At 42.8% G+C, this 22,124-nt stretch overlaps 1 protein-coding gene across 2 annotated transcripts in view; it reads right to left on the bottom strand.

The window, feature by feature from the left end:
• The window catches only part of LOC117503759 (leucine-rich repeat-containing G-protein coupled receptor 5-like), a 28,699-nt gene that overhangs the window by 4,877 nt on the left and 1,698 nt on the right, over nucleotides 1–22,124 (bottom strand). Inside the window, exons 1-18 of one of the 2 annotated variants that reach the window (XM_034162990.1) lie at nucleotides 20,820–21,211; nucleotides 15,373–15,444; nucleotides 14,278–14,349; nucleotides 13,262–13,333; nucleotides 11,929–12,144; nucleotides 11,540–11,611; nucleotides 9,360–9,428; nucleotides 8,754–8,825; nucleotides 8,443–8,514; nucleotides 8,177–8,245; nucleotides 7,472–7,543; nucleotides 6,742–6,807; nucleotides 5,537–5,608; nucleotides 3,693–3,764; nucleotides 3,358–3,483; nucleotides 1,880–2,028; nucleotides 1,064–1,147; nucleotides 646–889 (exon numbers count right to left, since the gene is read on the bottom strand). In XM_034162990.1, coding sequence (XP_034018881.1) covers nucleotides 646–889; nucleotides 1,064–1,147; nucleotides 1,880–2,028; nucleotides 3,358–3,483; nucleotides 3,693–3,764; nucleotides 5,537–5,608; nucleotides 6,742–6,807; nucleotides 7,472–7,543; nucleotides 8,177–8,245; nucleotides 8,443–8,514; nucleotides 8,754–8,825; nucleotides 9,360–9,428; nucleotides 11,540–11,611; nucleotides 11,929–12,144; nucleotides 13,262–13,333; nucleotides 14,278–14,349; nucleotides 15,373–15,444; nucleotides 20,820–21,049 — 1,901 coding nt within the window. In that variant the 5' untranslated portion in view covers nucleotides 21,050–21,211. Of the gene's footprint in view, nucleotides 1–645; nucleotides 890–1,063; nucleotides 1,148–1,879; nucleotides 2,029–3,357; nucleotides 3,484–3,692; nucleotides 3,765–5,536; nucleotides 5,609–6,741; nucleotides 6,808–7,471; nucleotides 7,544–8,176; nucleotides 8,246–8,442; nucleotides 8,515–8,753; nucleotides 8,826–9,359; nucleotides 9,429–11,539; nucleotides 11,612–11,928; nucleotides 12,145–13,261; nucleotides 13,334–14,277; nucleotides 14,350–15,372; nucleotides 15,445–20,819; nucleotides 21,212–22,124 lie in introns of those variants that run through there. The other variant, XM_034162991.1, reaches the window with a different exon arrangement.

Below are 22,124 nucleotides of genomic sequence, written 5' to 3'. Positions count from 1 at the left end.
GGACCTCGTAGTACCATATCACCCCAATAGAGTGCTTCGCTCTCAGACTGCAGGCTTACTTGTAGTTCCTAGGGTTTGTAAGAGTAGAATGGGAGGCAGAGCCTTCAGCTTTCAGGCTCCTCTCCTGTGGAACCAGCTCCCAATTCAGATCAGGGAGACAGACACCCTCTCTACTTTTAAGATTAGGCTTAAAACTTTCCTTTTTGCTAAAGCTTATAGTTAGGGCTGGATCAGGTGACCCTGGACCATCCCTTAGTTATGCTGCTATAGACGTAGACTGCTGGGGGGTTCCCATGATGCACTGTTTCTTTCTCTTTTTGCTCTGTATGCACCACTCTGCATTTAATCATTAGTGATCGATCTCTGCTCCCCTCCACAGCATGTCTTTTTCCTGGTTCTCTCCCTCAGCCCCAACCAGTCCCAGCAGAAGACTGCCCCTCCCTGAGCCTGGTTCTGCTGGAGGTTTCTTCCTGTTAAAAGGGAGTTTTTCCTTCCCACTGTAGCCAAGTGCTTGCTCACAGGGGGTCGTTTTGACCGTTGGGGTTTTACATAATTATTGTATGGCCTTGCCTTACAATATAAAGCGCCTTGGGGCAACTGTTTGTTGTGATTTGGCGCTATATAAAAAAATTGATTGATTGATACCTCCAGAAACTTCCAAATGTCCAGCCATCCACCGCCGCCAACCATCCGCTCCAAACTCCCATCAGACCATTCACCAGCGCCAAGAGGCCAATCAGCAGCTTAGGGGGTGTCACAGAGGTAACTGGAGACAAGAAAACTGATAGGACAACCAGGCAGTTGCTACCCAATGAGAGTGCTGCAACAAGCCACACCCCTCCACGAATCAGCCAGCTGCCGAGGAGATGGAGGCAGGGTTGGAATGGTCCTGGAGGAATTCAAACAAACACCACGCAGGTATCACTAAATTCAGAAATATCAAAATACTTTTTGTCAACATAACAGAAATTCAGCCATTGTGCTAAATTCTGAAATGCTGGCACAAGGTATCAGTTGCTTTCTTGAACGACAGAATTAAATGGCTGTGTGTAGTTCTGGGTACCTGGTGCAGGGCTGCAGTGAACTGAGCGCTGATGTTTGTCATCATCTTCAAACTCTGACAAGACATTGTCCCAGTCCTGATCCCCTGTAAGGACACAACAGAAGAGCAGCACATCATCTGCAAAAGTTTTTACTTTGAAAAGTCATTTAGCATTTTAACAGCTTCAGAAACACTAAACAGCCTGATTATTCTACGCTAAGATAAAAATCATTAAGATAAGGTAAGAATGGTAGATTTTGGGTCAGATTCACATTACCTGTGACGGCAGGTTAAAAGGAAAATTAATAATTATACTAGCTTCATCGAAACGGGTGGAAGCTGCTCCTGTAGGTGGCCTTTTATTGTGGCACACCTGTGTAATAATCATGGTGTCTAATCAGCATCTTCATATGCCACACCTGTGAGGTGGGATGGATTATCTTGGCAAAGAAGAGGCGCTCACTAACACAGATTTAGACAGATTTATCAACAATATTTGAGTGAAACAGGTCTTTTGTGTATATAGAAAATGTTTTAGATCTTTCAGTTTAGCTCATGAAAAATGGGAGCAAAAACAAAAGTGTTGCGTTTATATTTTTGTTCAGTGTATATTTAGCAACTGTTTAAATCATTTTTATTATATTTGTTTTTTACTTATCACACAATAATGACATGTTTAGGCTTTTTTTTTTTTAATTATGGCACTCATTCATCCATTTTTAAAACCTGCTTATAACAATTAAGAATCGGGGGGAGCTGCCCATTGGTCACTGGACAAAAGGTGAGGTCCACACTGACATGTTGGAAAGGAAGCCACATGGTTGATGTGAGACTGACCTTGGCTGAACAGGATGTCGGTGTCTTTCCCTGAAGGCCCGAGCATGCGTCCAGCCGCGTCCTCTCTCTCCCAAGAAGAGGCGGCGCCGTCCGCACTCTCACAGGAAGTAAAGGCGCAACACTGGAAGGCGTGCGGCAGCTCCAGCACTCTGCACGAGACAAAACCTTAAAATTATAGAAAATTTGTCTTCCACTGATGTCCAGTCACATTCCGCAGAGGGGCATTCTCTAATTGGTAACGTAGAAATTTGTAAAGAAACCTCTTTTTTTTGGATGGCAGATCAGTAACATTCTGCACAATCACCAGAAAAGGTGTATTATGAAATGTCTGAAGGTCAAGGTTCACATTAGGGTCAAAGGTTAAATCTTTAGTTTCATGTTAGGTCATATTAACAGTTTCTCACATATGATGGTGAACGGATGTTTGACCTTGATTAGCTGGCAGGAGCAAAAATGCTACTTTTACAAATTTTGAAAGTCTACATGAGGATCGAGGTCAAATTAGTGTTATGTGCCACAGACATGTTATACCATTATTTCGATTTTAACTTTAGAATTAGATCTATGTGAAACAGTTGAAACCCAGCCTTAACCGGGGAGGGGGTCTGAGACACGCTTTGTCCCCTGTTTACAATGGGGTACTCAGATCAAAGCAGTTTCAGTCTTTTGTTCATGGTAATGAGTCATTCAGGCCATCAGGAGAGGCGTCAGTCCCATCGTTAGGAGGGACAGCTACCCTGTCATTAGGAGGGTGCTAACTAGAGCACAATAGGTGCTAATTAAAGCAATTGTTTAGTCATTAGCCAATAGCAGTCTGCCTCTCAGTAGGAGGCGTCTGGTTAGGTTTAAAACTCCAGCTTTTGTGGCTTCTGTTTATTCTTCTCGACAAGGGTCAGACGGAAGTCAGACTACCAGAGCAAGAATTTTAGCTGAGGAAGCTTCTGCGATTTGAAGCGAAACGTCCTCATGTCAAGCAACCCAGTCCAGTCGACGATTCAAGCTTCTCTACTTTAGAATTAAAATAATAATAATGATTTTTAAAAAAATCTCTGCAATTTTATAATCTTGGCTTCAGCATTTGAGACTTTGCTAAAGTTCATTCAAAACTTCATTTATTAAACATAAATGAAAAACAAACAAGCAAACAAAAACCATATAGCTGCTACTCTTCATGAAGCCTTCAGGCACCCCCCCCCCAAAAAAAACCCCAACATATTTTAAAATTTGTGTTCAGCATTTAATGCCCACTTGTGACATTTCAGAGTAAAGGCCTCTAATCACAATGACATGCTTTTATTTTGAAGAACTTTCAGTGCTAAAATGACAGCAAAAAAAAAGTTCAACAAAAAGTATTTAAACATCTTCAGTGCATGTTTACAAAAGGTCCTTTTTTCTGTTCTACATGAGACATTTTCACACACAAACAAACAAATGTGGAAAGGTTTATGTCAGAGGCAGTCAGATGTTTGTGGGTTCACCTGATTCTGAGCAGGTTCTCCCTGGAGATTAACTCCATCAACTGATTGTTTCCTGCCAATCGCAGATGAGTTAAACTCTGCAGACCAATCAGAGGCAGAGCTGACAGCTGGTTGGACGACAGGTCACTGTGGCAGGAGACAGAAGGTAGCAGCAACATTACGTTTCCATGTGACATCCTGAATTCTACAACGTTTAAAAGATTTTCTTTTCAGGTTTCTGTCTGAATCAGTTTCGGGAGTGTTCCTGTTCCATGAGCTCAGGTTTCAGGGCTGTGAGGCGCCGTCACGGCAGGAAGAAAGTGTGTTTTAAAGTGTATCTGTAATTTGTTACTCACAGTTTGCTGAGAGCCGGAAGCCTGGAGAAAGCGTTCGGCTTCACTGATGACAATCTGTTCCACGATAAATCCCTAAACAGAGACACAGTTAGGACGCAAACCAACAACCTTCCCGTCATGCCTCACGGGAGAACACATAAAAAAAGTGTATGAATTGAGACATTCCAGCATGCATCTAAACAACCAAACAGATTTACACAAGACCTGAAGAATTTTAAAAATTTAAATGTGACCAAACAAATGTAAGTTTTTATGTGGCTTAAAGAATTTAAAAGTTGTAAATGTGGCTTGAAGAATTTAAAAGTTTTAAATGTGGCTTGAAGAATTTAAAAGTTTTAAACATCAAATCAAATCAAATCAATTTTATTTATATAGCGCCAAATCACAACAAACAGTTGCCCCAAGGCGCTTTATATTGTAAGGCAAAAGCCATACAATAATTACAGAGAAACCCCAACGGTCAAAACAACCCCCTATGAGCAAGCATTTGGCGACAGTGGGAAGGAAAAACTCCTTTTTGACAGGAAGAAACCTCCAGCAGAACCAGGCTCAGGGAGGGGCAGTCTTCTGCTGGGACTGAGGGGAGAGAATCAGGAAAAAGACATGCTGTGGAAGAGAGCAGAGATCAATCACTAATGATTAAAAGCAGAGTGGCGCATACAGAGCAAAAAGGTGAATAAAAAGAAACACTGGGTGCATCATGGGAAACCCCCCAGCAGTCTAAGTCTATAGCAGCATAACTAAGAAATGGTTCAGGGTGTTTAACATGGCTTGAAGAAATTAAAAATTTTAAATGTAACTTGAAGTATTTAAAAGTTTTACAGGAGACCTAAACGTGACCAAAAGAATTTAAGTTTTAACATAGCGTGAAGAATTTAAAAATTTTAAATGTAACCTGATGAATTTAAAAGTTTTAAACAGGACAAGAAGAATTTAAGTGTTAAACAGAACAAGAATGATGTAAAAAATTTAAACACGACATGAAGAAGTTTTTAAACTGATATGAAGAACTTAAAAGTTTTAAAAGTGACACAAAGAATTTAAAAGTTATAAATAGGACCTGAACAATTTAAATGTTTTAAACATGACCTGAAGAATTTAAACATTTTAAACATGTCTTGAACAATTTAAAAGTTTCAAACTTGTCCTGAAGAACTTAGTTTTAAATGTGTCCTGAAGACACGTGTACTAAAGGGGTCACTAGGTGACCCCTTTAGTACTGAATCATCTCTGACTGACGACACGATATCTTGCTCATCTTATTTATCTCGCTTCAGCTCTTCTGACACCATAGAGCTGCACGATGACAACATTGTGCAGTGAAAACTTTGTGCCATTTTTATTTTGTTGTTTTTGTTGGCTCTTTCCTTCTTTGCACTGCTCCCACAGTTATACTGCCCCTGTGGTAGATGCAGGTATTACAGCTTGCACTGTGTTAATGTGGGAGTTTCTGCACGAAGAACAAATCAAAGTGATGACTGATGAAGTGGTTTTCTGAGTAAAATCTGCAGTCGTGATGTGTTTTGTGTTTTTGTTCTGGTTTAGGATGTGGATCAGGATTTCAGCTCAGTTTTACTGACACTTTGAATAAAGTCATTGAGCTCAGGTCTTCCACTCTATGTGTTGGTATTTCACGCTCTGCGGTGAAACTGAGCTGCATGGACACAATCCAAGTCCTGACTGGAGACATTTGTAGAATGTTTTTGTGCAGATTTTTGGTTTGGTTCCAGATTCTGGCGTCACACGCATCCCATCATGGAGCAGACCACCAGCTGTCCATTTGGAAGCACTTAAAGACGCCACACTGTGTGGCTAATTATCCGTGCACTGTGTCGCGTTCTTACAGCGAGCGTAATGACGTCAGACTGCTGAAGGCGTTCTCGTCCACTTCCACGATCTCATTATGGTGCAGATCACTGCAACATACAAATGCAGGATTTGATCCATCACATCACATTTATCTATTTTACACAAAAACACCATCTGATTGGTCAACATACACAGAATCAATGGCAATTATTCCCATCATAATCACAGCTGGTTGTATTTCACCTGTTGCTATGGTAACTGTGAGGTATACATACAGCCGCAAGCCGTGTGTTCTTTCCAAGTTTGACTATTTAGACTTGACCCAGAAGTGCAGCATGATTATTATAGCATCTGATTAAGAACTAATGAGCTCAGAAAAATAAAACATTTTTAACTCAGGTCAGATAGAACTTTGACCTGGTAACCCCTGACAACAAAACGCTGCGCTAAGGGCCCTGTCCCACTGGCATTTAGGAGGATTTGCGGATGGAATGCGCACAAAAGTGGCCCACATCCGCCAAACTACCGCAATAACCATGTAACATTCCTGTATGAGTCGGCCGCCATCCAAACACGTCCGTGATCATCCGTAGAGGCACGCATGTCCGCAGCCAGGATTTTTGAGCCTGCGGATGAGATCCGCATCACTGCCTGAACACATACTGAAGACATACGCAGGACATACACAACCAACGCGCCGCATATCCCCTGTCATCCGCTGATATCGGCAACGGGTTGGCGCGGCTTGGCGGTGGACCGGGACAGCGTGCAAAACAGATATGACGCATGCCCAGCACGGCCACATCACGGTCGCAAATGGTATGTCACGCATGCAGACAGAGTGGGCACGGATGAAGCGAGTGCTTCACGGCCGCTGTGCCCCTCATGGGGGCACCTCCGCGGTCACCTTCGCTTCTGTTCCCTGTTATATCTGCTTTTCTTCCTCATATATTCGCTGATCCACCCTGGGACATTTGACATTTCCGCCCACCTTTGTTGCGGACGCTCAGCTTTTGTCCCCTCATTTCATGCACAAATCCTCCTAAACGCCAGTGGGACAGGGCCCTAACTAACGTCTTAGGTCTGCGCTCCGCTAGATGAGCCGCTTTCTCCTGCTTCCAGGCTTAGTGCTAAGGTACCACACCTATAAAAACTGTTTTGAATAAAACTAGATTTTCTTTTAATTACAAACTGAAATGGACAGAAATAAAATAATAAAAGAATGTAAATAAATACTCACATCCTCTGAATGCTGTCACAACTGGAGAAACTTGGCAGAATCCGGATGTGATTATAGGACAGATCGCTGGAGACAGACAGAGAATGAGATATTGTCATGCACCGAAATGAGCATGCACTTTGTAAATGCAACAATATGAGTGTGCACTTTATATTTGCACCGAAGGGAGCATGCACTTTATATACTCGTATATGCACCAATGTAAGTGTGCACTTTGCATATATGCACCAACATGAACGTGGACTCCGTATTTGCACTAAAGTGAACATGCACTTTGTATATATGCACCAATGCGACATTCACTTTGTATTTGTACCGATGTGGGCGTGCACTTTGTAATTCCACCAAAGTGCACTTTGTATTCGCACCGATGTGGATGTGCACTTTGTATTTGCACAGATGTGGACGTGCACTTTGTATTCGCACCGATGTGGACGTGCACTTTGTAATTCCACCAACGTGCACTTTGTATTCGCACCGACGCGGACGTGCACTTTGTATTCGCACCGACGCGGCCGTGCACTTTGTATTCGCACCGACGCGGCCGTGCACTTTGTATTCGCACCGACGCGGCCGTGCACTTTGTATTCGCACCGACGCGGCCGTGCACTTTGTATTCGCACCGATGTGGACGTGCACTTTGTATTCGCACCGATGTGGACGTGCACTTTGTATTTGCACCGATGTGGACGTGCACTTTGTATTTGCACTGATGTGGGCATGCACTTACAGTAGCTGCAGTTCTGGAAGCTGCTCACACATTGAACCAGGCAGAGACGTGATCCGAGCTCCGGTGATCGTCCTACAGAGATATCAGAGTAACTCTTCAGCTTCATCTCAGAAAATAAAATCAAAAGTGGCACCACGGGTCAGAGGTCAGGGTCTCCTGGATGACAGGTTACAGTCATTGTGATCCCTTTCCCGCTAAGAGCCCAAACATGCTGCAGAGCATTATGAAGATGTGTTTAAAACACGGTTTGTTACTGTGCTGTGTTCAGGAACATTTTAAGTGCAGGGATGTTGTGCTTTAGAGGAACTACAGTGAGTTTAGGAGAGGCTGGTATGTTTGTGTACACTGTGATATGTTCAAATACACTTAAGCTACTTCATGGTGTGTTGAGGATCATTTAACTTTTATTCAAGTGACGTGTTTTTGTGTGGCGAACTTGGAAATAAAACACATGTGCACAATAAAGTTTGATGAAAAAAAAAAATCTAATCTGATTTTCAGCCAAATGTTGATCCAATGAAACTGGATTTTGATGAATTTTCCAATGGAGGATCAGGCAGGCACGGATTGTTTGGTTGGAGTTTTAATTTCCACCTCATGTTTCTGTCAAACGGTTTGTTCTCACAAAAATAAACTTGTTATGAAACTTTAAAACAGTTTGTCTGAATAATGAGTGAAGCAGTTTGAGAAAACGGTTCATCTTACAGACTCTCCAGGCTCTTGGTTCCTGTCAGATCTGGAAACTCTGTGAGATCTGCTGCTCCGTTCAGAGAGCTGAAAGACAAAATGTTAGAAACCCACTTAGAGCAGGATCAGGGTGGACAAAGCAGGATGGCAACCAGCCACTAGGAGGTGACAGAGTGATTCTGGCTTCACTTTTCACACATCTGTTGTGCTGAATCCAGATGTGAGTTTGTCTTTTGTGGGTTTGCATTTAGAGTGATTTCAGATCTAAAGTGTGTTCGTCTCACAGCGTGCGCAGCTCCGGCAGGTTCTGGAAAGCTGAGCGTCCTACGGACTGAATCGGATTGTCGTAGAAAAATCTGAAACATACACATCATCATCATCAGCATATCATCTCAAAGCACAGCAACACACAAGGCAACACTACGCCAACTCTGCAGAGCGACAAACTTCGCAAAGAGATGTTGATTCTGGACAGAACTGCTCCACATTTTGTCCCAGATTGATTCAAATTCCAGTGCACTTTCCTCAAATATTGTTTTAGTAAGTAGGTGTGTGTCACTTGTGTTTGTGTTTAGCTTGAGTGGCGGGTACTCACATAGTGGTCAGTGACGGATTTCCTGTGAAGGCGTGCTCTGGAATAGACTGGATGCGGTTACTATGGAAGCCACTACAGAGAAAGCAAAAGCTGAATCAGTTTAACGCTTTTCCCATTTTCACAGAATGTTAAAAACCTCTCTCCTTAAATTTACAGACAGAAATGAGACCAGCTGCGGTGTACAGAGACTGTGACGCTAATAAAAAAAGGACAGGGGGCAGAGCTAAAGATGCTATGACTATCTTTGGGAGTGACGAGGATGGATAGGATTAGGATTATGAATTAACATATCAGAGGGACAGCTCAGGTAGAACGGTTTGGATGTGTAAAGGAGGGACCCAGGGTATATAGGGAGAAGGATGCTGAGGATGGAGCCACCAGGCAGGAGGAGAAGAGGGAGGGCAAAGAGGAGGTTCATGGACATGCTGAGAGAGCACATGAAGGCAGTTGGTGTGACAGAGTAAGATGCAGAGGACATGGTAAAATGGAGATGGATAATCTGCCGTGGCGCCCCCTAACAGAAGCAGCCGAAAGAAGACTAAACATCCTTATTCCTTACGAAGGAGTGCTGGGAAAAAAAAGTCTTAGAATGGTTGGTGGACTCACAGCTCCTTCAGGTGTCCGAGCAAGCGGATGGCTGCAGGAAACTCCACCAGACTGTTAAAGTTCAAATCCCTGAAACACAGACAGACAAGGACAGGGAAGAAGCCTGAATTGACACACGTGGGTACACACTGTACTTACTAAGAATACTCAGAGTACTCTAAACACTAAAGGCACAGAAACCGTTAGCACAGACCGGAAGAACCAGCTGTACTGCCCAGTGTTCCAGGGAAAAAAGAAAAGACCAGGAATGGAAACTTTATAGATGGGAAAATGTGCAGCTCAGGATTAGCTATTCCACACATTCCAGATTAAATCGGGTCTCCACGTGGCTTTAATCAGGTCATCTGATCCGGCTCTGGGATGCAGATGTTTATCACGGACACGTGAAGCCCCACAATGTGAAAACAGCATTAAATTGAAATGACTTCAGGATGATTTGTAGCAGCAAAGTTGTTACTGCTGGAATGGAAACGGCTCTGATTGGACGATGGAAAACTAATATCTATAGGCTATAAAACATTAGCTTTTTGAGACGCTGATTTCCCTTACCAAAACGTAGTACATGCAAGTATGTTTCAAGTATACTTCCAGTTTACTTTTTATATACTTATCAGTACTATTTTTTGGTAAGGGTTTAGCAGGAAGGAAAAGTTCTCTGCAGGTTAGGCAGGAACCCGGACATTCTGGGTCAGGAAAAAGAATTGTGTTCAAATCCTGAGATCGTTGAATTTGTGTTTGCAGAGTTTCGGGTGACTCCATGCCGTGGTTTATTATTACTGAACATACAGCATCAGAGTCGCTATGATTAGCGTCGGACCACACACCAAGCCTGGACAATACGCACACGTGTGTATTTCCAAATGAAGGCCGTATGTGTTTGTGTGTTTATACGTGCCGATGAGGTCGACTGACAAAACACAAATATTTCTATAAATGCAAACATTCCGCAGCATTTATACAAACATACAGGTTAATCCCACCCATTAAAACCCCATCCCCCCAAAAAAAACCCGCAGGAACTCAGCACCAACATGGATTTCATCTTTAGTCTAGTGCTTTTATGGGCCTTGCCCAGGGGAACCTCAGCAGAGTGTCGACAACACTGGTGTTTTGTCACCTTCCCCACGAAAACTATCCTGCCAATTTTGTAGTTGACCTAAAGTAGGTGAGCAGCTTTCACCCGTTTCTAGCCTTTGTGCTAACCTAGACAAGCAGCTTTCACCTGTTTCTAGCCTTTGTGCTAACCTAGGCAAGCAGCTTTCACCTGTTTCTAGCCTTTGCGCTAACCTACAAGAACAGCTTGTACTTATTTCTAGCCTTTGCGCTAACCTACAAGAACAGCTTGTACTTATTTCTAGCCTTTGCGCTAACCTACAAGAACAGCTTGTACTTATTTCTAGCCTTTGCGCTAACCTACAGGGCATCTTCCACCCATTTCTAGCCTTTGCGCTAACCTACAAGAGCAGCTTATACTTATTTCTAGCCTTTGTGCTAATCTACCGGAACAGTTTCCACCTGTTTCTAGCCTTTGTGCTAACCTACAAGAACAGCTTGTACTTATTTCTAGTTTTTGTGCTAACCTACAGGGGCAGCTTCCACCCATTTCTAGTCTTTGTGCTAACCTAGAAAAGCAGCTTATACTTATTTCTAGCCTTTGTGCTAATCTACCGAAGCAGCTTCCGCCCGTTTCTAGCCTTTGTGCTAACTTACAAGAACCGCTTGCACTTATCTCTAGCTTTTGTGCTAAGCTAGATGAGCACCTTCCACACGTTTGTGGCCTTTATGGGAGCGAGGCTAGTGGATCTCTGATTCTGGATGAATCTCACAGGTCAATTTTGATGCTTCACTGCTGCTGTATCTAAAATACATTGCCAAAACTTTGATGATCCATAATAATGTTTCTCACTCAAGCTAAATATATGTTAAAACATTAGCGAAATAACCGGACTCAGCTGACATGTCAGTAAATTAGCGTTGTGAAATTGATCATCTAATCTTAGCGCTTCATGTTAGCGCTTACCTCCTGTTGCTGACTTTGTGCTAAGCTAGGCTAAAGGCACATGTACTGGATTCAGAGATGAACTAATGTTTGAGCCAATAAAATCATTTGAACATCTTTTCTGTGACCTGCGACCCTTCAAGGTGACCTTAACTTAACCCGAGCAGCTTTAAGGACTCACAGCGTCTCCAGACTGTAGAGGCCCTGGAAGCAGCTTGTTCCCATGGAAACGATCCTATTGTTGTTGAGATGCCTGTAGAGAGAGAGAAAGACGGACAGAGTAATGAAGCAGACCAAATGTGGGCGTTTAAAAAAAAGGGGGCCCCAGAGCCCCTCAAAAAGCTTTTTCTCCTTTTGGTAATTTCATGCAAATTAGCTTTAAGCTGACTGGACAAAAGACGTGACAGCAGACTTCAATGGGGCCGCGCTGAACGCCTTTAGCGCGTCGTTAATGCAGACGGACAGCGACAGTCGCTGCAAAGGTTAACGTGAATGCAGACCCGTCTCCTAGCAACAGTCCACACGGCAATAACAAAAAGCCGGCGTGAGTTTGTGTTGATGTTTACGTACAGCACCACCAGGCGGCTCAGCGTGCTGAAGGCGTGGTCCGGGATGTGGCTGATGTGGTTCAGGGCAAGGGTCATGGCCTGCAGGGCGGGCAGATCCCTCAGAGCATCCGCTGGCACTTCGGTCAGAGCGTTATCGTCCAACCACAGGTGACGCAGCGAGCGCAGGCCCGAGAAACAGCCGGCAGGGATGCTGGAGATGTGATTGGCATCCAGACGGCTGCAGAAAACAAACAGTTTTTCACCAAAATAAAAAAAAGCCATCGCGAAGGTTTGTTTTGGCAAACATCAAGGTGATTGGGATCAAAGGTTAAAAATTTTATTTTTCGCACCGATTTACACCAAAGTTGCCACATATGTAAGTGGATTCCAAAACCGTCCAGCTAAGGCCAGCCAAAGGTCAACTGCTCAAGTAATTGCAAAGTCACAGGGGTCAAGGTCACTGAAGGTCATGTCTGTCTTTTAGCTGGTTGCTCTAGTCCTTCCAGGTCCTTTGGTCCGTTTCTATGCAAGATAAGACTATGAAGGTCAACCCAAGAACTGTGCTTTGAGGGTTCACTTTGGCAAAGGTCAATGCGGTCAAGGTCATATGTATTTGTTGGCCTACTCCTTGGCCCTTTGGTCGAGTTACATCTTACTTGATATGTGTATGAAAGTTGACTCCAAAATGGCCCTTAAAGGGTTCACACAGGCAATCTCTCAAAGAAAGTTAATGGGGTTGAGGTCAAGCTAACTGGGGTCAGAGTTCAGATTTTCCCCAGACACTAAATTGTTGCATTTCCCAGGAATTTCTAACCCAAAGAAGGTGACCAAATCCTTCCTGATGTTCTACCTGTCCTATCTCTCCGCCATAGTAGGAGTTGAGAGTATTGTTTGACAACAGATATGATGACACTTGGCTAGTTAGCATGCAGCTAGCTTGGCAATAAGATCATCTGTGGGCATATAATTTATTCTACTTATATCATGTTCAGCTGTGACCTGATTAATGGTTTTATTTTATAATTTCACCTCAGAATTGTGATTTCAGATATTCGCTGCATGCTGACGACACATTAGCTTCTGCGCGATAAGCATCGCTACACCTCAGCCCCACCCACTTTGTCTGAGCGCTGGGGAAGAAGGTGCTTAATGTGAGGTGAAGTGAACAATCGGTCCTCTGTTCGCTGACAGACGGATGGGCTGAGGACAGAGAGACGAGGCTAATCTACACACAGACAGACAGCCAGACTCACAGGTCCAGTTACAGCATAATGACTCTGCCATCTCCGTGCACGTACGTCCACGTCGGAGTGTGAGACAGAAGAGTCCAGTGAAGGTAAACGTGTACAACTCACAGAGACTGTAGGTTCTTCAGGGTTTTGAAGGCATCAGCAGGAACTGACGTCAGCTGGTTGTTCTGAAGCATCCTGGGAAAAAACAAACAAAACGAAACACAAAATTCAAACATTTTCAGAGAGAGTGAAATCTTTGTTAAAGGACAACGTGCAGCTGCTGTAGAAATGTTTTACTGAATTCATGCTGCTCGGCCAAGAACAGTCTGAGGACACGTGACCACGACCTGAAAGAACTCAAAACTCTACAAAAGAATGAGATCATGGGAAAAAAAGCTCAAATAAGTTTATCTGAACAATGGTGGTTGTTGGGCAGAAGAGTTCCAGACTCACCCGCAAAGATGGGACAAGAAGTTCCAGACGCCCTCAGAGAAGGGATGAGGAGTTCACGTCCTTAAAGATGGTGCGGAGTTCGAGACTCTGCCCATAGAGAAGGGACAAGGAGTTCTAGACCCATCCATAAAGATGGGACAATGAGTTCTAGACTCATCCATAAAGATGGGACAAAGAGCTCTAGACCCACCCTTAGAGAAGGAATGAGGAGTTCTAGACTCACCCTGAGAGATGAATGAGGAGTTCTAGACTCACCCATAAAGATTGGACAAGGTGTTCTAGACTAACCCTTAGAGATTGGACAAGGAGTTCTAGACTCACCCTGAGAGACGGAATGAGGAGTTCTAGACTCACCCATAAAGATGGGACAAGGAGTTCTGGACTCACCCTTAGAGATGGGATAAGGAGTTCTAGACTCACCCATAAAGATGGGACAAGGAGTTCTAGACTCACCCTAAGAGAAGGAATGGGGAGTTCCAGACACGTTAATAGAGATGAGACAAGGAGTTTAGTCTCACCCTTAAAGATGGGACAAGGAGTTAAAATTACCACCATCAGACAGTCCACTGACATCATTTCCTTTGACATCAAACGACAGAAAATTAAATTAGCGGGAAAATAAAACCTATGAAGAATGTGTGTCACTGTACTTGTTACTGCGAGTCAAATCGGACATGTGTACTCACAACACTTTGAGGTTATGGAGGCCGGCGAATGCTCCTCTGGGGATGAACGCCAGATCGTTTCCTGCTAAGCGGCTGAAACAGACATGAATAAAACTTGCAGTGAATCTTAGGAAGTGACATCCAGATGCTTTTACTGCGATTTGTGACTGAAAATTAAACACAGTAAGAAGCAGAAAATCTCCAAATTCAGTGTAACTCTTGTTTCCTTAAATCGGGATTAAATGTTTGGTAAAATCAAAGATTTTGTTGAACTAAATTTGTTTGTGAAGGTACAAAAAAATTGTTATTGTTCACATGCGACACTTTGACCTGCCTGAAGCAGGAGCATTAAAATATTTATCCACTAGGGGGCAGATAAGTGCTGAATGGCTCTGGTTTTATCTCAGCGTGACCTCACAGTAAAAGTTACATGATGTCATCACTGTGGACAAAGTAGTAGAGTTTTGTTTACTCCACTTGTGTATATTTTACTTCATCATACATCATAACTCTGCTCCCACATACCCGTGTGGTGTATGTGTGCATTGCAACACATGTCACATTCATTTTGGACGATTTTGAAGTAAATGTAGGAACTCTAACAGGTTCTGTGTGCTTTAGGGGTCATTAACGTTCAGCCAATCCACGTGGGCCCGACACGTATCCCTGTGGTGTTCCATCGCTGGACTGACGTTTCTCCCACCACAGCGACAAATATCACACACACATACAAACACACATTGCTGACAGTAAAGTCAGAGTTGTGTTCAAGTCTGTCGGAGGTCTGACGTGTTTTCATAACCTCGGTCATCTCTCAACCTCAACTTGACCCCAGGGTCACTTTTCTCAAATGTGTGCCATAAATGTTCCGTGATAACAAATGACATTTTTATTTAGACGCACAAATTGGACCAGCAACAAGTCACCAAAAGGCCAGACGCAAAAAGAATTCATTTCACTCTGGAACCTGCGAGCGTAACGTGTGTCAACGCTAAAACATCTCACATACAACTGAAGTGTGGTTTAATTTGGCATCTTGGAAATGTTTTTGGTCCAGTGAGGAATGCTGCCAGTGTGAAAAGGTTCTAGAAAATTCTCACAAAATGTTCAACTTACAGTTCCTCAAGGAAGTGCAGGTTGGACAGAAGTCCATCGGACAGCACCGTCAGGTTGTTCATGCTGAGGTCACTGCAGGGAGACAGACAGAGGTGTCCTTAACGTCTCTGTATCTGGGAGTCCAGATTCCCTCAAGTCACAGGACGACACAGGCTTCACGAAGCAACAGATCATTAAGGGGAAACTTCATGGAAGGAAAGACAACCTCAGACAGATAAATCTATAATGCAGCCAATCGTCTCCGCTGATTTCATCACTTCTTGACATTTTCTAATCAGTCTTTTACCGTTTTATTCATGCACACATTTGTGTGTTCCTATGCAAATTAGATTGTTTTTATTTATTTATTCACAACTGTAACTTGTGCTTGTCAGGAGAAATTCCATCCTTCCGTACATCCATCCGACAAACTTTCACATCTTAAAATTCAAGAACCATAAAACTATCAAAATCTGAATTTTTTTTACATTAATACTGGGAGGTCAAAGCTCTTTGTGCCAAAAAAAAAATCATACATTTCTGGCATTTATAAATGTCTTATTTACTAAATTTTGGGTTTCAAGTAAGAAATGTTCCATAAGCCCTGAAATGCTGACATTGCCCGCTAGATGGTGACAAAAACTGCTCATTTATGCGGCAAGATTTCGGCTGAACTTATTCATTTGAGAAGTTACCTTTTGATGAAAATAAGACAGACTGACTTATAGTTGTGCCGTTAGATGTTATGAACAGCTTACTTGTTTTTTTTGTTTTTATATCCAGTCAAAATTTTAAAATTCAGGCTTCTGTACACACAAAACAACTATGGTCTGCAGAGAGTTCTTTTCATGAATTCTTAATGGATACAAATAACAAAAACCTCCTAGTGGAAGTAGAAATTCCACCAAAAAAAAAAACCCTATTAAAAATCTGAGCAACACCTTTGACTTATCTGAGCACACACGCACGCGCGCGCGCGCGCACACACACACACACATACACACACACACTCACACACACACACACCCTCCTGTGGCCCTCAGGGTGGAGCACGGGTCATAAAAATGACTTACAAAGTTCATAAAGCAGCACTGAGAGTCTGCTGCAGACACAGAGACCATTCAGCAGAAATAAAAACACCCACAAACCCTCCAGTCACAACTTAGGGGACACTGAGCCCACCACAGTCCAACCAGACCAGCCATCTACAGAAAAAAGAAAAAGGACCAGACCTGGAAGAGACTGGAAGGTTGTTAGAACAGATCCCAAGCTGACCTGGGTACAGAAAAATGCTGAAGGAGTTAGGTGGTCATCCCAACTGTGGAACCAGAAGCAGGACCAGAAGGACTGGGTCTTCCAAAGCAAACTACTGGGTTCAACCCTACAAACACAAACCATTGGCCAGATGGTCCAGAAGTTGGACCAAAGTGAATTCAGCAAATTTGGGCAACAGGTGAAGTTATGCTTTGGTTCTCAGATGACACATGTGGTCTGCACCTCTTGATCAGCTCTGGCAGGTTCTTGAAGATTCAGCCAATAAAAGCAGACTTGGATTCCCAGGATGGTCACTGGTCAGGTGGACTACAGATCTGGTCAGTGTGGTTTTAACCGTGAACCTGGACCAGGTACTGTTGGAACCATCCCTGAGACCCCAACATCTGATGTCATCACACCTCGACTCTGACCAGCTAACATTGTTTACCGCCATGTTTCCATACACTGGATCAGCAGCGGGGTGTAATGAACATTTCTGCCCCTAGGGGTCATTATTCCAGCTTTTTAGAGCAGAAGATTCAACCAGACTCCCTCAAAAAGCCCTAAAACACAATGACGTCCTTTATCTTCTGTCTGATTGGCTCAACCGGTGGCGTCTTTGTGAAAGGAGGCGGACACTCTGTAGCCAACAGGGTGTGTCGCGGTCTAAACACTCAACTCTTTGTAAAGGAACTTTCTCAACACGCCATAAAAGTCGTTAATGTGTGCGCGAGAGGTTTGTTTAGTGGAATATTCCTTTAGCCTGACCAGACTAACACAGTCGTGGCTAATTGGTTTTTATGACGCCTTCAGACACTGAGCTGCTCGCGAGTCTCTGGAACATTCTCCACACGTGCACATGTTCATAGTTAGCACTCCTTAGAGCACACGCATGTGCCAAGCCCCAAAAAGCCCCAACGGCTAATGCGGGAAAAAGTGCTTTTAAAATGTGCTAGCTCCACCCATTTAAAAAAAATCTAAATAAAAGTTTCTATTTCAAAACATTACCAACATTTTCACCATGTGTTTTTTTTTCCCTCTAAATTCAAACTCCGTGAAATCTGACCTGCAAATATGTGATTACAAGCTGAAATTTCACACAGTGAAGGTAAACGTCCAATAAGGAGGCAGGAATCATCAATCAATCACACCTGCTCCTAATATCCATCACACGTCCAGCATGGGGTCAGCGTCCAGCAGGGGGCAGTAGTTAAGAGGTGACAAAGTCCAGCAGGGGGCAGTGTTCAAGAGGTTGCAGCATCCAGCAGAGGGCAGGTTGGACTGTGAGATCTAATACCTATACTGGACCACCTCCTCTTCTCAATTCCCTACAAGGCCATTCAAGTCGTTGTGACATGGAAATAGCACGAGCAGAGCAAATCTCATGTGGTTTGTTTGTTTCATTACATCATGATGATGTAATAGGTCTTGTGTTGCTCCAATTTTGGGACCGGTAACTAGCCCTAAACAAAATCACAAATCCATAACCCTGATTGAATCATAATTATATATTCAACTGTTATCCCTTCACAGAACTGCAGCAGCTAGCAAGCTAACTACTCTAGCACAGTTTCTACAACAACTCTGCCCACAAGCTAATCTGCTAGCTGGCACGTAGCTGTTCAACTGTGGGGTTTTTGTGATCGGGTAACTGATTTTACTAATAATGTAACCTCACAGTCATGACGGGTTCAAAGCCCACCATGAAGGATCTCCATGGACACCTGGACAGGGGTATCCGGTGTAAAACTTGTGCCAAATCACTAAACTAAGCTCCCCACTGGAGCCGCTGGTGTGAACCCGAGTGAACGGGATGAACCAAAAGGAATCAGTTTTGCGGTGATGCTAAGCAATGACGCGGTTAGCTTCCAACGCTGACAACACAGCAGCTGCTGCACCGCCCAAAGCTAGTGCATTCCTCGTACCATCACCATCCAGATTCCTGAACTGAGCAGGAAAAAGAAAGATAGGAGAATGAAAAGAGGAAGACATGAAGCTCAGAGTGTCTCTTTTTTTTTCATCAGGTTCAGTCTGATGGATATCAGCAGATTATTCAAACCGAGCAGAAAAGAGTTTTGTTGTTTGTGTGACAGTGAGGCCTCTTTTCTTTTTTTTCATCCTCTTTCACTCTTTTCCTTCGTATGCCTTTCTTTCATTATCTTGGGGGTGGGGGAGGGAGGGTGCCTGGGGCCCCCTGGGGCCAAGGAAGGGGGGGGGGGGTGTTCCCATCCCGTCCATCTCTGCTGCCTTCTTCCAAATTAACCTCTGACATGATGATTGAACCTTCACAGTGACGCCAACATTTTACCGAAACATCAAACAACCAACAGAAATACAAATGCAATCTTTAAAAAACAAAATTATAATTTAATTTATTTATAATGAAAAAAAATGTTCAGTTCTGATTGATTCCAGCTTCTGATATCTGAGAAGGATTTTTATTTTTTGTTTATAATTGAATATCTTTGGACTTTGAGTGCAGAGATCAAAACATCATCATGTACTGGTTATGATTTTTTTAATAACACAACTTGATTCATTGGGGGAAAAAATGGTCACCAGATGAATCAATAATGAAACATTTGTTAGTTTTGTTTAGATTATAATGGTTTCACTGATGCTGATGTATTTTTATATTTCAAGCTGTTGAATTAAACATTAAAGTGATAATTGATGAAGGTTCTGCGTGATCCACTTTAGAGACTTTTCCTTTCATCTTTAAGACATCTTGAAGGTTAAACGGGTCCGGTTTTGAGTAGAACCATCGAACAGGATTTTTGGCCAAAATGTCATCAGGAGGATCTGGACCTCACAAAGACAGAAACACATGCACAAACACACACAAAAAGTTCTTGATGTTTTCTTGGACCTGGTTCCTGATTTCAGCTTTAATTCAATACCAAGAACCTTCGAAGGACTGCCGCAGTGAGACCGATTGTCCATCTGGTCGTCTTGGACAAACTGTAAGGCCTCAAACGTCTTTCTTTTAATGAGAGTGAAACTTAAATCTGGATCATTGTTCAACCCTGAAGGACAGGTTTTCACTCCGCGGTGACGTCAAGTTTTCACCACAAACAAAGACAAACACGACTCAGTCCAACTAAAACTCAGAACCTTCATCCTTCAGTTCTGGAGCCAAACTGTAACCATTCAGGTGGGTCAGAACCTGGAAAAACCAAGCTGGTCTGCAGCCTGGGAACTGTGACGTCACAAGGGAGGGGGCGGAGACACCCATTAGTTATGTCACTTTTTAATTAGATATATCAGTATATTAACTCATTTTCTGAACTCACTCACACACTTATAGCAATTACTTTAATTAAAAATACATTTTTTCCTGACATTTTAGAGATTTATTGGAGAATAAAAACTACATGAAACAACAACAGCAATAATTTCATTAGTTATGTCACTTTATATTAGACATATCAGTATATTAACTCGTTTTCTGAACTCACTCACACACTTATAGCAATTACTTTAATTAAAAATACATTTTTTCCTGACATTTTAGAGATTTATTGGAGAATAAAAACTACATGAAACAACAGCAATAATTTCATTAGTTATGTCACTTTATATTAGTTATATGAGTATATTCACTCATTTTCTGAACTCACTCACACACTTATAGCAGTTACTTTAATAAAAATACATTTTTTTCTGACATTTTAGAGATTTACTTTTAAAGACACCAGACAGATTATTGGAGAATAAAAACTACATGAAACAACAACAATTTAATTCAGAAATAATCCACATTTGTTTGTATATCGCCCCTTAGTGGCCGGTTTTAGTGGATCTAAGTAACTAAAGATTAACTACAGAAATTCTAAACTTCACACAAATTTTAGGATGATTGTAAAACATCCTGCGAATTAGAGATCAAAGGGAAAGGTTTTTTTACATCCTGAACCTCTTCCCATGATCACAATCAGGACCCGAATTTATTCATCACCAAGGAAACGATTTATGTTAAAAACAGAAAGAAAAACAACCAGAAAACTAGTTAGATATCCTCCAGCTGAAGTTTTACCCCTGTTTTTTTTTTTTTTCAGTGTGCAGCAAGAACTGATAAACAGGTGCTTACTTTCACACGCGCGCGCACACACACACACGTGTGTAAAATGTTAACACTTTTTAAAATATATAATCAATAGTTTTTGAAGACTAAAAGATGCTTTCAAGTGTTTCCAGGTGCGTCTCTGACTTACAGGTAGGAGGTGAAGACGCTCAGGTGGTTCGGGAGGTTCTGGAGTCCCTGATCCGAACAGTCCACGCGCTGCAGACCCCCGTCCGGCTCGCAGCGGCAGCGACCGGGACACGAGGAGCCCGTGAGGCCGGTGGACCAGGCGGCGAGTCCCGCCAGCAGAACCACGAGTCCCCGCATGTCCCGCAGCAGTGATCGAGGCGCACCTGCAACCCGCAGCGCCAAAGACAACATAAAAACAACAAAAACAAACAAACAAAAAAACAAAAGTTCCAACGACGTCCGCGGCACGGCTCTGCAGGCTGCACGCGTGGGAGAGCGCTGTGCGTGGACACGCGTGTGCGTGGAGTCCTGAAGTACCACTGGAACAGCGCGTGAGCCCCGTTTACTTTATACCCCCCTCCCTACACACACACACACACACACACACACACACACACACACACACACACACACACACACACACACACACACACACACACACACACACACACGCCAACTACTTTCTGAATTTGTCCCGCATCAAGTGTGGAACCTTGTTTCAGGAAACTCCGCCCTCCAAAACCTCAAAAAGAAAAGAAAACAGCGCAAAACGTGCAGGCGGTGACGTCATAAAAGAACAACATCTACAGGATCGGGATCATGGTCCGGACCGGTACCACATAAAACAACAAGCTGCAAAAAAGATGATAGATAGATAGATAGATAGATAGATAGATAGATAGATAGATAGATAGATAGATAGATAGATTTTTTAAAACATTCTATGTCCTCAATTAAAAAATACAGTCAATATTTATTATTTTGTTTAACAAACAGGTTGAGGATAATACATACTTTATACATTATTTGTCCAATTTTATACTGCACTAAATTATTACATTTGTGTGTCTCCGTCATTATGTGATCATATCTGCATGTTTGTAATATGTAAACTGGATCAGTAACGGCTTCATATGTTTTGATGCTGCGGCCTTTTTCCCGTGCAGTCGTATCATGCCCTCTAGTGGCCGATTAGCTCCACTGCAGTGAAACTAAACTGTGTCCGTCTCATTCAAATCATGAGTGCAACTGATTGCATGAATTTTTTAAAAAGATTTTGTTAAATATGACCTCAAATCCGCATCAGGATCCAGATTAACACCAGATTTGAACAGTTCGAGTGGTTTCAAGAACCCACTCATGTAACCTTTCTACATGTTGCACCTCAGACAGGTGATTTACTGATTAGTTCTAGTTAATCGACCTGCCTGAGGAGTTGAACTAATGATAACCAGCTGGTTTAGTGGGAGGACTTTTACTCACTGAG

Source organism: Thalassophryne amazonica, chromosome 22 (assembly GCF_902500255.1).
Source record: "Thalassophryne amazonica chromosome 22, fThaAma1.1, whole genome shotgun sequence".
In the NCBI taxonomy this organism is placed as follows: domain Eukaryota; kingdom Metazoa; phylum Chordata; class Actinopteri; order Batrachoidiformes; family Batrachoididae; genus Thalassophryne; species Thalassophryne amazonica.
The sequence above is the reverse complement of the archived record's forward strand: the minus strand, read 5'-3'. Positions and strand labels throughout refer to the sequence as shown.